The sequence below is a fragment of the Chanos chanos genome, chromosome 4 (assembly GCF_902362185.1).
Source record: "Chanos chanos chromosome 4, fChaCha1.1, whole genome shotgun sequence".
NCBI classification, from domain to species: Eukaryota; Metazoa; Chordata; class Actinopteri; order Gonorynchiformes; family Chanidae; genus Chanos; species Chanos chanos.
This window is the reverse complement of record NC_044498.1, coordinates 20,047,638-20,061,677: the sequence shown is the minus strand read 5'-3', so window position 1 is coordinate 20,061,677 and position 14,040 is coordinate 20,047,638. Positions and strand designations below refer to the sequence as shown.

Here is a 14,040-nt window from a genome sequence, read left to right as displayed (position 1 = left end):
TCAGGGAGTCTCCTGTGATGCTTCTGAATCCAAAGGTTTGGGTTTGGCCAGGTTGGAACGCACACGTGCCTGGTCCACCGCATCCAGCAGGTTCTTGGCATCCATGGCCAGGGTATGGGCAGCTGCCAGCATCTGTTTCTTACACTCCTCCTTCAGAGAGGTGATGGCATTCTGCTGTGCCAACCGCATCTTACTGATTAGCTCAGCCATGTCCTTATTCAGCAGCTTCTCAGTGCCCTCAATCTACACAGACAGATGGGGGACAGAAACATGGATCAACTTATATGTTATTACTTCTCTATCAGCCAATTCCCTATCATGCCACCATTGTCTATCACACATCATTCAAGGAACACTGGTCACATGTTTATGTCATGCTCACAATGAGGGGTAAGCAGAAACGTAAAGGATACAGCAAGGGTAGAAGGGCTGGTTATGGATCTAGAATAGGAAGATGACGAATAGAGATGAACAGAGATGACGACTCAGGTAGAAAGGTTTAACCTTACCTCTGTCCTTATGGACTCGTGCAGAGTGGGCAGTATGTCATCCACGCTGTGAATCAAATTTCGTAACGACAGTCCTATGCCCTGAGATGGAAAAGGACGGAGACAGAACAGGCACCGAGTCTGTAAAACCACTTTGTTGATGTTTGCTCACACATTGTCTCTCACCTGAAGAACATTTTTGGAGGAACTACGTCTCCTTGAATAACAGTTATAAAATCAAGTCTCACAAACTAAAGAAACAAAAAAAAGTGCGTTTGGTAATTTGATGACTGCACTCTAAAACTGTAACTCACTGTTATACCACCACCTGAAACACACAGAGAAACAACTATCAATCTATAAATGATTCAGGCTCTGATTCTGCACTTTGTTTACCTTCACAACTGAAATGTACTCATTGGATGGCAGTGTATTGATATCATTCTTCAGTTGTACCACCACTCTGACCACCTCCATTACACACTGATACACCTTATCCTCTGACCGATCCAGCTCAGCTGTAGGCGCAGGCTAACAGACAAAGGAGAAAAAGAGAGAAAAATCAGGGCACATAATTGCATTTTTTAAGGAGATCAGTGTACGCAAGCCCACAGTTTCAGTTTTTCTGGTTTGTAGTAAGAATCCAAAGAACTGTCTTGTTTAGTTAACAGAAATCCATTTGAAAGACACTATGGAAAAAAACAAGCTTCCTGAAATTGAGGTGTTACCGTTTGTGCTGAATGTGTGTGTTTACAGGTGTGTGTGTGTGTGTACAGTCAGGAGTTCAATGAGTACCTGCACTGAGATTCTTGGAGGTTTTGGGGGAGGCTTGTGAAGAAGTTCAGCTTTAAGAATAAAATTAGGAAGAGTTTCAGTGACTCAGTGACTTAGATTTTTTTAATTACAGTGACTGATATACAAACACATAGAGAATGAATATTGAATTCAATACATGAATACAAATATTGTGTTGCGGTGTTAACATTTTCCTTTTTTTGCCAGTCTAGGGGACATCAGCACCACCACATAAGTGCACAGAGAAAAGAGAACTCACCATATTTGGTCACGTGCTCAGGTGACTAAGGGGGATGAAACAGAATAAAGGAACAGCAGATGTGAATTATTAGTCTAGTCAGAGAAGCTGTCGTTAAATTTGGACCAAAACTAATCTTAAGACATATTTCTCTGCTCTGTACATACCTTCGGGTCATCTGTGCTTTCCTGAACCATAGGATCCTGAAAAAAAACCCAAAATATGAGGAAATAACAGTTATTAGTTATCTTAGTAAATCAGCATATTTTTAAGTTCTCTTCACAGCTCACAGTCTAGAGTAGGAAGATAAAAACTGAAAAAGAAATTTAAAAAATGTGTGCTTTAAAAGTGGAATTTTCTAATTTGTCACAATTCCTTATGTAGTTTATACAGTTGGTGAGATAGAAGAGGGACCTGTGCTCTGTGCAAATAGGTCAGGAGTTTATCCTGTTCCTGGCACTCTGCATCAGATATGCTTCTCAAAGAACTCCTCCTCCGTCAATATGTTTCTAAAAAAGCTCTCGCTCCATCACCTTACATCAGGTTGTTTCTCAGACAAAGAACGTACGCAATTCAAGTATTAATGTAAATCTTTAATGGGAGAATGGGAGGGTGGACTATGAGAGACATAGCCCTCTCACCAGGAGCCTCTCCTCTTTCTCCAACCACTCCTTGTCTTCCATCATCGCCTCTCTCTGTCTTTTCATGGTGTCCTGCATACGCTGTTTCTCCACCTGCCACAAACGCTGAGCGTCCTCCTTACTGGATGGTCCAAAGGTAAACTCCCCTTCCTACCACAAACAAACAGAAACACGTACTATAGCTGACAGTATGTTACAGCTCTGTACAAGGCTGATCTAGATAAAGTGTTTCCAAGCAATAAAGACACACAAAGGTAATGGACAATATAATGACAATGCCACCAGATACTAAAATTAAGGTCAAAGAGATATAACAGACATTCAGAAATCAAGGAAAGCAGAGCTACGTCTGTACTCTTAGTAAGGTAATCCTTCAAATAAATATACAGACTGACTGAATTGTTTGCAAAAGAGTAACAAAAATAAGTTAGCAGTTTGAGGGGAAGGGATTTTAACAGGCACAGTAGTTTGAGGTCTTACTCCCAGGCTGCGGCGTCGGGGGGAAATCTTTGGCAAGACCAGGTGGTTGGTGGAGTCAATGGGTGATTGATATTCACATGGACTGGCCAGGTCAGGCGAACTGGCACACAACGCCTCGTTCAGCTAAAGAACAATCCACAGCCAAAATCAGACAGACACACAGACTCAAGGACTCACACACTGAAAGAAAGTATTCACACACCCATACACACAAACAGTGCTATAATTGTCTAAATCAGGGGTTTTCAGTCATGGCTTCATGAAACCCCAGGAGTTCGTGTTGGTTCTGTAGGGGGTTTTTGAGTTTGTGATAGAAACGTCATATTCAATTCACTGAGTTAAAATCTACACTGATACTTGAGGCAAACTGTTTGGGTTGAAGGGGTTCGCCTCACAAAACACATTGGACCCCCTGGTCTAGATAATCACTGTTTTCAAAGAACTGGCAAATAATTCTGTGAAAGCCAGAAAATTCCAACGAGCTACAGAAGAGAACAGGCTTATCCTGCTCTAATTTAGTGGGGTTCATTCTAAATCATATTATATTCATCTACAGTATATAAAAGACTCCAAAATTCTCCTTACAGGCATCAGAGGTAAAACACAATACCTGAATATGTAGGCCAATGCTGAGTGTGTTTCCGAACCGACCCGGTTTCATTCTTGTGGGCTGAACAACAAAGACATGTAAATGTAACTGTAATTATGAATGTAATTTTGACATCTACAGAGACGCACATAAAAAGTAATGTAATACATGAAAGCACACTGGCACCTTTGGTGGAGGCTCATTAAATTTAGGCTCTAAGAACCTCGTGGAGCGTGCTCTGTCTCTCTCCCTCTCCACCTCTAGTTCCTTCTCCATGTCGTGAACATCACTGATAAAGACAAAAAAATAAAACTCACTGAAGTACGACCTCGTGCATCAGCCCAATAGTACTGTATTATTAAACTAACTGATATTACAATAAAAGACAAATCATCTTTGATTAAGCTCTGAATCCTTACAATATCTAAGAGCCTCATGAATTTAATGCAGTACAGTCCAAACATGAGTGTTTCCACTCTTAAGGTTTGAAATGTTCCAGATGGTTGTAGAACACAACCATTATTATTACTGACAATAGTAAGTCCCAGACAGCTATAAGTAAAGACTTACCTGATTTTACACACTAGCTCAGTGAAGCTGGGTCTCTCCCGGGGGTCGTAGCTCCAGCATCGGGTCATGAGTGAGTAAAGGGCAGGGGGACACTTCTCTGGTTTAGGTAGTCGGATGCCCTGCTCCAACTGGTTGATTACATCACGATTTTCCAACCAGAAGAAGGGCTGCTGTCCTCGGCTCAGGATCTCCCACATACACACAGCTGGAGACAGACGGAGAAAGAGCTCAAAAGCTCCACTGGTTCATGTGAACAAAGCCTCCAAGATTGGACACATTCTGGGCCCACACTGAGATAATTAGTCTGAGGTCAGCTCATTAAGGTAAAGGTCAAACGTGGGATGTGCATTTAAAAATGTAAATTTGGACTGCAGGCATAAATCCAGAAGGACCCCAAAATAGTTTTGTATCACATTAACATGGGCCTTTAGTAAGAGAGCAATTTTCATAAAACCCAACCAAGCAGTTTATGGGCTGCAATAGGCACTCATTCCAGTAGAAGACAAAAAAAGAAGAATATAAATAGCCTGATAACAGTGTCCTATACTGCACCGTTGCTGCTTGGGCTCCTAAGTATGACTCAGCCACACAAAAAATTGCACTAAAAATCTGATAAAAATCAGGTCGAGAGCTCTCTAAAAATGATGTTTCTGGAGGTTTCATGTATTCAGGCTGATGCACGCTGTTTTATCAAATGTTGCAAAACATCACTCGACGCCATGCCGGCAGCTGTTTGATAAGTGTACGTTAATGTCCTTCCTCAGCAGAAAACCTCTCTCCCCTCTGCCGAGACCATGACGGATCAGAATGTTACGGGTCAGTATTGCATCACTGGGATCAGCTGTCTCCCCCGACTTCATTCGGAAAGCGAGGATGCTGTGAGTGGAAGGGCAAAGCTCTTTTATATAGAGCCATCCATCAGAGAGAATAAGCGTACGATTATGAATCAGTGCACACAGCTGCCTCGCTTCAGACAATTCTGCAGAGGAGAGCTCCTGACACCCACCATTCAAGCGTGACCTATCTGTAAACAGCAACACTCATTCAGTCAATATGTCAGGGAATTTTCAAACTTGTTGACCCCCAAGAGGTTCAAGGTGAATGTCTGGCGTTAGATGAACTGTGTCGGTTTACTGAACAAACAAACAAACAAACAAGCAAAAAATGCTATTTCCTAATCAAATTCGGTTAAAAAAATCAGTCTGAAATGACTACAAACATGTAGCATTTTTCCTTCAGAAAAAGAACAGGATCTCTTCCTCTAATCACAGTCATCACCAGAGGAAAGAAAATGGGCAACAGCCATTTCCCCTAAATTTTTTGACCGAGCAGCAGTCGCCATAAGAGGTCATTTGAAATTTAAAAGTGTTGACATACCAAACATATTCATGATAAGAAGATTAGGTCATATGACAGGAAATCTACAGACTAGGCTCCATGTATAAAAACATTGCTTACCTTGAAATTGTTCTATATTCCATTTAAGTACAGTGTCTATCTACTTGTGTACAAGCTGGTTACTTGGAACATAAATGTTATGACGGTTAAATCTTATGGTGTTTTCTTAAAAATCTCTAAACTTTTGGGAAACCAGAGGACTTTTTTCATGCTTAGTAAATGTAAAGATAGATGCATGTTTTCTATTATATTTGTGGAATGATGATGGGTTGCTTTATCTCTTTGGTCCCACCAATAACAATAATCTGAGGTAATACAAATATGCTGCAAATAGGTAATGAATTCAGTGGTTCAATAAATAAATTATGTTCTTCTACCTTTCATATGTTGTTTATGTGTCATAAAACACATTTTTATAAATATATTACACTATTTTGTAAACTAAATTTATAATCCTCTACCTACTTTGATCAGGGTTCATCTCAGGGAAAGAGAAGAGTTTTTCTTATTCAGAGTACTTTTGTAAATAAGGAGGAAGAAAGAAAGAATAACTGAATGACTGAGATGATGAATCTTATATTGATCTCTCTGAAGTGGTCAGATTACAGGCACTCACCAAACATCCACACATCACTTGCAGAGGTGAAACGGCGGAAGTTGATAGACTCAGGGGCCATCCACTTGATTGGTAATCGGGTCACAGACGCTACAGATAAGATTCAGAAATCTCTAGTCAAAAACTGCATGTATCTTGTCTAGAAAAGCACTGGAGTTAAGTCTCAAAAATACTGCATTACTGTAGTGCATTTTATTAAAAAATATTCCACAGACGCCTTTATGCTAAATTTCAACAAATTCTGGATGTCAAACGAATCACAGTGGCCAGGGAGCTTTGGTATCTAAAACAGCTTTTTACCTTTGTAGTACTCTTCATCCTCAATGTACCTGGAGAGACCAAAGTCGCCAAGTTTCACACACTCCGGCGTGGCCACGAGCACATTCCTCACGGCAATATCTCTGCAACACAGACACACAAAAACATGGTGATAGTGTAAACTTCAAAGGGTGACCCATGGTTATATCCAGTGTATAGCTTGTTGGTTCTATACAGTATCCATTTCTCTGCAAACCATCGGTCTGCTGTCATAAAACTTTGAATACTGCAAACAGTAATTTTAATTTGAAAATAAATAAAAAGGACTGAGCCATAGCAACACTTATAGCAAACAGAAAAAAGAGACAAGAAATGATACAAATGAGAGTTTAAAAAAACACAAAACAAAACAGTAATATGACTTTTTTTCATTTGAGGTATTTCAAACAATACCTAAAACAAAGCTTGTCTCTTTCTCACACATTTCTAGGCATGAGATTCTCTGATATGAAGTTCACACCCTTATGGTTAAAATGAGTTTGTGTTAATAAGTTGCACACCTGTGAACCATGTTTAATCCCTCTAGGTAGACCAAGGCTTTGCAAATCTGCAGGCTGAAGAGGACTAGCGTGACGTCGTTCAGACTCTGCTGGTTTTGGGTCAGATAATTCCCTAGCTGCAAGTCAAAACATACAGTAGCAAAGATATTAGTACACTAGTGTAGCATTGGGTTCAGGTCTATGCTTGTTTCAGAGTATCAGCTCGCACCAAAATTTGTCAAATACGTGGCATTTAGGACTTGTCTCTGCAGAGTGGAAGACAGAATGCAAAAGGTTCTACTCTAGCCTTAACTATTATCAACCCCGAAAATGTCTTACACTACATCCTGTTTTCTAAAATTGTGGAGATGGAATGTGAAGCAAATGTTCCATTGGGATGGAGAAAAATATTTAAAGGTGCCTTTGTGTGTGTTCACAGGGGTGCATCATCCTCATACAATTTGTGACCGACAGAGTGTTGTTGGCTATTTCAAATTATGCAGTATGAAAGTCCCCTTGGGCCTTGTCAGCAGCTTGAGCATTAAGACTTTTATGCCAAACATACGGTAAATGTTTATGAATATATTTGTACGTCCTTTTCAAACTGATTTGGATAGATCATTTTAAGTTGATATGGCAAATGGATTTTTTTTTTTACAGATATAAACAGCATCATGAGCACTCAGATACTATTGATGCAGTGCAAAATTAAATTTGGGTTCGCCATTCAATTCTGCTGCAACAATTATTAAATGACTGTATAAACGAATCAATAAGAGTTCTCCATAGAAATGTTTTTGTGGCTTCTGCCAGCAGTTTTCTCTAACCACGCAAGCTGTAACTGTCAATGATAAAATTAACGTGGCTGTTTTTCACCTCTCCGTGCTTGTAGAGTTCCATGACTATCCAGACAGGGTACTCCTCAATGATTCCTATCAGTTTGACTATGTGTGGGTGGTCCAGCTTCTTCATCATCACTGCAGATAATGAGGGAGTCAGATAATGGAATAAAAAGACAAAAAAGAAAACCTCGAAATGGAAAAATGCCAACAGCTTTTTTTTTCATTCAGAAAACAAGCTTCCAAAACAAAAGCAAGACATATAATGTTTATAGATTCTGGAAATTTCCCAGAGCATTTAAAACATTACATGTAAACATTCTGTGAACTGTCTGTTTACTTGACTCTATTGATTCCCAGAACATTCTACAAATGTTTACAGCAATCCTTTATTATAAGCATTTTTAGGACATTCCTGTCATGATAATCAGGACAATACTGGAATGAAATCATCATCTGAAGAACATTGCCAGGAACTTGACCAAATATGGTCAAGAAATCACTTTGTTTTAATTTGCATACAGGCAAATTAATTACAGTGATTAAACAAGGTGATATCACAAAATTTGTGCATTACTTGCATTTTGTACAGTGAGATCATAACATCATGTCAAATGAGACCTTTTAAATAAGTCTGTTGTTCTGGATCGATTTCACATTCTTACCTGCTTCACTCATAAATTTCTCCATAACATCCAGTGAGCAGTCCTTGCAGGTCTTCACTGCCACTTTGATTCTCTCTCCATTCTAATTTAAAGACACAGCAAATGGTTAAATACTGGAAAGAACGTATTCATACTGTACAATTCATATACGGTCCTATATGTATATATGACCATAGACTGTGGGGAAAATAAACATGCCTTATTTTTGTACATTCCTTCATGGACCTCTCCAAAAAATCCCTCACCCAGAGTCTGTCCCAGGATAATGTCTTCCCTTGAAATTCCATATTTTTCTGATAAAAAGTACAAGATAGATCTCACACAACTGCTAAATATGCCACCAAGTAAATATGTGAAAATGTGTAGCATATTGCAAAAATGAGCATGTTTTCAGCAAAGCACAAATGTGTCGTATTTTAGTTATTTCTTCCTTTTACCAGAAGGTGGAGGTCTTTCATCCAAAATTTCACAGTATATATCAGAATCTAGAGGGGAAGATAGGTATCAATAAGTTGACAAATCTGTTGCAAAAATAAATAGTTTATTTACAACTGGTATTTCATATTGCCATAGTTATTTGTACAGACTGAAAATACTCACTCCTGCTGTATCTGAAAGAGTCACGTAGCTCTCTATTTAGAAAAAAAGCTGGTTTTAACCAATGTACACAATAGGAAAGTAACACAGTGTATGCAACTATTAAACTTTATATTTTATATCAGCATCAATGAAACAGGCACAGCAAACTGAGAACTACAGTATAAAATATGTGAATTCACTCACTCTGTTGGGATTTCAGGAAGGGAGTTGCGCATCTCTGCAAAGCAGACAAAGATAAAGATAACGAGAAAGATGTAAAGATAAAAGATTTACACAGAAAAGTACTCTGTTCATATGGCTCACGTCTCCGATTTCACACTGAAATTCACAGTGATTCAGTAAGAGTGTCTTTCATGTCAGTGGGAATTACAACACTATGGCTAAAGTAGCCCTGGCTTCTCTGAATGCTAAAGCATGATAATAATAATAATAATAAAAATAATAATAATAATAATTATAACAACAACAACAACAACAGACCAGGCATTTCTTAACTTATTAGACATATTTTATTATATTTGGGTTAATCTCATTATGTTTTGTAGATTCAAAAACTTGCCCAAGGATTATACAATCCTTCCACATGCCCACTCCCTCTTACGGATGCACAGATGAAATTTACAGGCGTATATGTGTTCAGTACATTGCATAAACTACGGTCTGATGGAGAGGAGCTGCTCACCTTTATTGGACCTAAATATTAATGATATGTCTGCCTTATTCTCCAACCGACAATATCCATCAATCAGATCAGCCATGTTCTCTGCGACCGCCAGGCTTGCCATGTTGATGGAGAGCGACTAAACAAAGTAAAAACGCAACTTAAGCATTTAACGTCAATATGATCATTCCATAAGAGGTACTAATATTCAAGGATTTACAGCATGAAACCACTGTGAGATTTTCATCACCTGTCTGGCACCCTCAATGTCGATTTGTAGCAGTGTCTTGCCATCTGTTTGGGGGGTATATTTAATACCCCGTATCTGTCTGAATTCTGCTAGGCACACTTGCTGCAAAGAATTCACCAGAATAAACAAGTAAGAAACACTCTTAAGAAAAGTACTTGTTCTACTCAGCTCTAGGTGAAATAAAAACAAATAGCTTTTATTACACCATGTATATAATCAGAAATTGGAGTAAATTAATTAAAAAATTAATCAAAAGCCCCACCTTACGTGTACCTGACACCATGTGTGCGTGTGTGTGCATGCGCGGGTGCATGCGCGGGTGTGAATGTAAATATATACGTGTGTGTGAATGCATGCCCACCGATGAGTCTGCCTGGGTGCACTGACGAATGCCTCTTGCTCCAATGACCAGATCCACGGCTAGACTCCAGCCTTGCTGTGGATAATTAATGGTTAAGGTGTCAAATGATATGAAGGATACCTTACAAACTCTGCAGTGAGAATCAGTTTAAATCCAAGCTCTTAACCCCTGTTTCTTCAAGTCCTGATGGTGATCCCACCATAGCAACGATAACAGTGAAGATCTCATAGAGTCAGTACAGACCACACACAGACAGAGCTGCTACTTCCGTGGTGTAAATCATACTGGAATCACACATTAGGCTTAATGCTGTGAGTTCCCTCAGAAGTACAAAGCAGCATATAGTCCATAATCTGCATGTCACAAAGTATAAAACGCTTGTCTAATCGTCATTTACAGGTTAATGAGAAACCTTTGAAAAGTACCTCTGTTTCATTATCCCTGCTATGTGGAAAAAAAAACAAAAAACAAATTTACGTATGCGGCCTACACTATATTCGTAAACACAACAGAGAATGTATATTCTGAAGAACTAGGAAACATTCAAATAAAGATAAACCACAAGTGCACCTAAAGTGTACTTTTAAAATATCTTTAGTGTGGACCTATACTACACATTTTTTATTTCAAAAGCCTGAGGAAGACACTCACCACAAGTTCACAGGGGTAGACCTCCTCATCAAAGCTGAAGAATTCTCCAAAGGCCTGAAAAAACTTGATCATACATTCCTCCTCTTTCAGATTAGCATACTGCTGGAATGTTTGCTGAATCAGCTTCCTCAGATGCTTTGACTGGAGAGAAAAACAGATTAATAAGACTATTATTAAGATATTTATCATACAAGTCACTTGATTGTCTTAACTTAACAATCATATCCTTATTGAAGTTATTCAGCTCATTAAAGGAGCTTTGAGCCTTGTTCCATACATATCTTGAATTACGGAGTGTGTCATACAAATGTTTCATGCATACCAAAGTAATTCACAAATGCACTATTAGAGATTTCATGAACATTCTTATTCCTGAACGGCAGAATTTTTTGTACCTTCATGCTGTCCATCAAGCGCTGAGGAAAGAAGAGTTCCAGACCCACCTCCTTCCTAGAGGAGACGAGAGTGAACACACAGATGGCTGAAGCAGAACATATTAATCTTTTATGTTTCAGGCATGCTAAATTGAGGTTATAACAAAGCAGCAAAATATGTCAATCATACATTTTCAAAATTATTTAAAGTGTCCCAAATAAACCCCCTCAGAGGTTTTTTTTTTAATGATTAGTGACTTACTCTAATAACTCAAAATTGGACTTCTTCTCAAGACCTTTAGCATTCATGTCTTTGTAAAACCTCCTGCAAGAAAGCACTCATGAATTAGAATGAAATCATTCATGTCTTGTAAATAACTGGACAATTTAAAAAAATGTGTGATGCCAAAATTGTTGTGCTTCTGCTTTATTGGCATTCTCTCTTTAAACGACTTTACTGGTGTTTCTATGATCAAGATAATAATATGAGTTTCAGTCAAAACCTGTCATTCTGGTGGTCCCGATGTCTGTTCCTAAATTGACTGAATGCAGTGATTGTTGTCCTTACCTGATCTCCAAACATCCCAGCTGCAGAGCCATGCCATCACTGACTTTACTAGCATGATATTGCATGTAGTCACTTCGCACCTAGTGGAGACAAAACACAGCCATGTGCGAAAGCACATATCCCACGGTTCAGGGGTAGACAGCGTTCTTCTCAAAGTGCCACAGGGTATATATGTTTTTGTACACACCCCACCCCAACATATCTAATTTAGTTAATAAACATTTTAGGAAGTCTCACATCCCAACTATAGATAGTTTAATTACAGTTAGCATATAACATATAGCATGGATTTTTTATGAACAGAAGCTATGACCTTCGTTTTGAATATAAACCCTAGAAATATTTCCAGTTTAGACAGATTTTACTGACCTGCTGATAAAAATATAACAGGGAGGTATGATCTTCTTTAAACTTCTCCAAGAAATCAACTGGTATGTAACGTATTCTAAGGTCATATCTGGAAGACATACACACACACACACACACACACACACACACACACACACAGAGGCAGGCACAAGATAAAATAAACTGTTAGCTGTTAAATGATTCCCAAAAAAACAAGAAAACTCTTTATAAACTTTAAAATGAAATCATTCATAGCAATCCATATGTGAGGATCATTTTTTCAGTTTTTCCTGCATCTATCAACTGAAATGATTTCATTTGTTTAAGTACATAAGGAAAAGCATCAAATGATACTGTATTTACAAAACATGGAAAATTGCATTAGCTGTCTCAACTTGCCTCAAAAAAAGAAAAAAAAACTTAACTCAGCATCATACAATACAAAGCAAAAGCAATAATGAATCCATAAATCATAAAGTGTTCACTTCCCTTTCAAGGACTCCAACAACCTGTCCAGCTATAAACCTGTGCTCCTCCCCCTCTCACCTCCACTCCGCCTCTATGTGATGACTCTCGTAGCGCTGTTCCACTTCTCCCACAGTCAGGTCTGGGTGAAGCCAGTGAAGCTCCTCTGACTTCAGGTGTTTCAGACGCAGGCCAAAGCAGCCTGCGTACTGTATGTTTGGGCCGAGGTGTCCGCTCATCAGGATGGACTGGATGATGGTCTGGTGGAGAAAGGAAGTCATATTAATGAAGTGAAGACAAGCCATCATGCATACAGATCAGAAAAAAATCTGAGAACACTAAAACTACAAAGAGTAGACTCATAAATTAATTTGGAGAAGAATGACACAAAACATAAAGGCTATTAATTATGAGCTTAAAGTTTCAAATTACCTATAAAAATTTTAATTACAAATTGCATCATTTCAGCTTGACTGTCTCAACGAATATGTTTCAAAGTAAAATACATCTGAATGAAGGACTATGGATTTCTTTCAGATAAAAAAAGAAAAAATGACAACAATTGATCCTTACCCGAACCTGCCACGAGCTGTCGCATTTGACAAGCTTGAAGTTTTTGCTCAAATTGTTGCTGCTACAAAAGCAGACTTTGAGGATTTTAACAGGACCACCATCTCCAGCTAAACCAAAGTCAGGGCTCTTCTCAGCACCATCATGGTCCTGGGTGGGCAGCCTCCAGGACAGAGTGCGGGTATCGCCTGACATTTCCAAAACTGCCATCACTTCACCACACCATTACACCTTACAGTCTCCTGGGAAGTCAAAACCAGTTGAAGGTCAATTTGTTTCATTCACTGTTGTGATCAATGCACAAAGATAAACTAAGACAACCAAAGCCATAGTCATAGCCATGATTACAAATGAAAATGGGTGATTTCACTGGAGATGTTGATATAGCGCTACAATATCAAGTAAGCACAGTTCGTGCAGGAGAAATTAAGTTATCCATTTTTAGCAAGCACTATTAATAATTAACAAATTTAAAACCATATTAACTTGCGTCTTACTCACTCATCTCTCAACAGCTATCTACCAATAAAAACATGAAGTGATTTACTAAGCAATTTTGAGATTAAGTTGAATCATGTTGAACCACTAGGCTGTATGGTTGAGCGACAGAGCCTGTAATGCCCTTGGAGTTCACTTGTACACTCACGGCAAATTCCTTCTCTGTATACGGATATGCTGCACACACTCTTCCTGTGTATAATGCACTGGTCAATTCAACCACACCTATATTTAACTACACAGCATGAAAACTTCCTCACTCATATAGCATAGACCCGACTGAGCATCAGGTCACACTGAATCAATTCCCCTGATAATTTATGCCACCACTATTACACATTCATTTTTTGATAACATTATAAGTGTGACAAATCATATGAAAGTCAGAGGAATGTCTCTCCCATTTACATTTATCTTCTCATGCATTAATCATTTCTTTATGTATAGTATGCAGTACTGTGGCTGTAAGAACTTCAGCCTACTGTTTTGAGAGTAAAATACAATACCCCTTCCACAATAACCTTCTGAAAAAAATCATTAAACAAGACTCATACTTTGCACCAAACAGACAGTGTAAT

The 14,040-nt window shown here is 38.6% G+C and overlaps 1 protein-coding gene across 1 annotated transcript; it reads right to left on the bottom strand.

Annotated features, from left to right (window-relative positions):
- On the bottom strand, positions 1–13,171 carry ptk2bb (protein tyrosine kinase 2 beta, b). The gene is made up of 30 exons (XM_030772161.1): positions 12,968–13,171; positions 12,476–12,654; positions 11,951–12,038; positions 11,582–11,661; positions 11,276–11,338; positions 11,035–11,089; positions 10,640–10,780; positions 9,989–10,063; positions 9,628–9,729; positions 9,399–9,516; positions 8,900–8,933; positions 8,717–8,748; positions 8,554–8,601; positions 8,315–8,409; positions 8,117–8,198; positions 7,489–7,589; positions 6,634–6,749; positions 6,116–6,216; positions 5,816–5,905; positions 3,802–4,006; positions 3,418–3,520; positions 3,253–3,312; positions 2,643–2,765; positions 2,163–2,312; positions 1,689–1,724; positions 1,543–1,567; positions 1,284–1,333; positions 885–1,019; positions 510–590; positions 1–243 (listed from the first exon to the last, which is right to left on the bottom strand). The coding sequence occupies exons 1-30, from the start codon at positions 13,157–13,159 to the stop codon at positions 1–3; spliced, it is 3,003 nt and encodes a 1,000-aa protein (XP_030628021.1). The 5' UTR covers positions 13,160–13,171.
- Between the last annotated feature and the right edge of the window lie 869 nt (positions 13,172–14,040).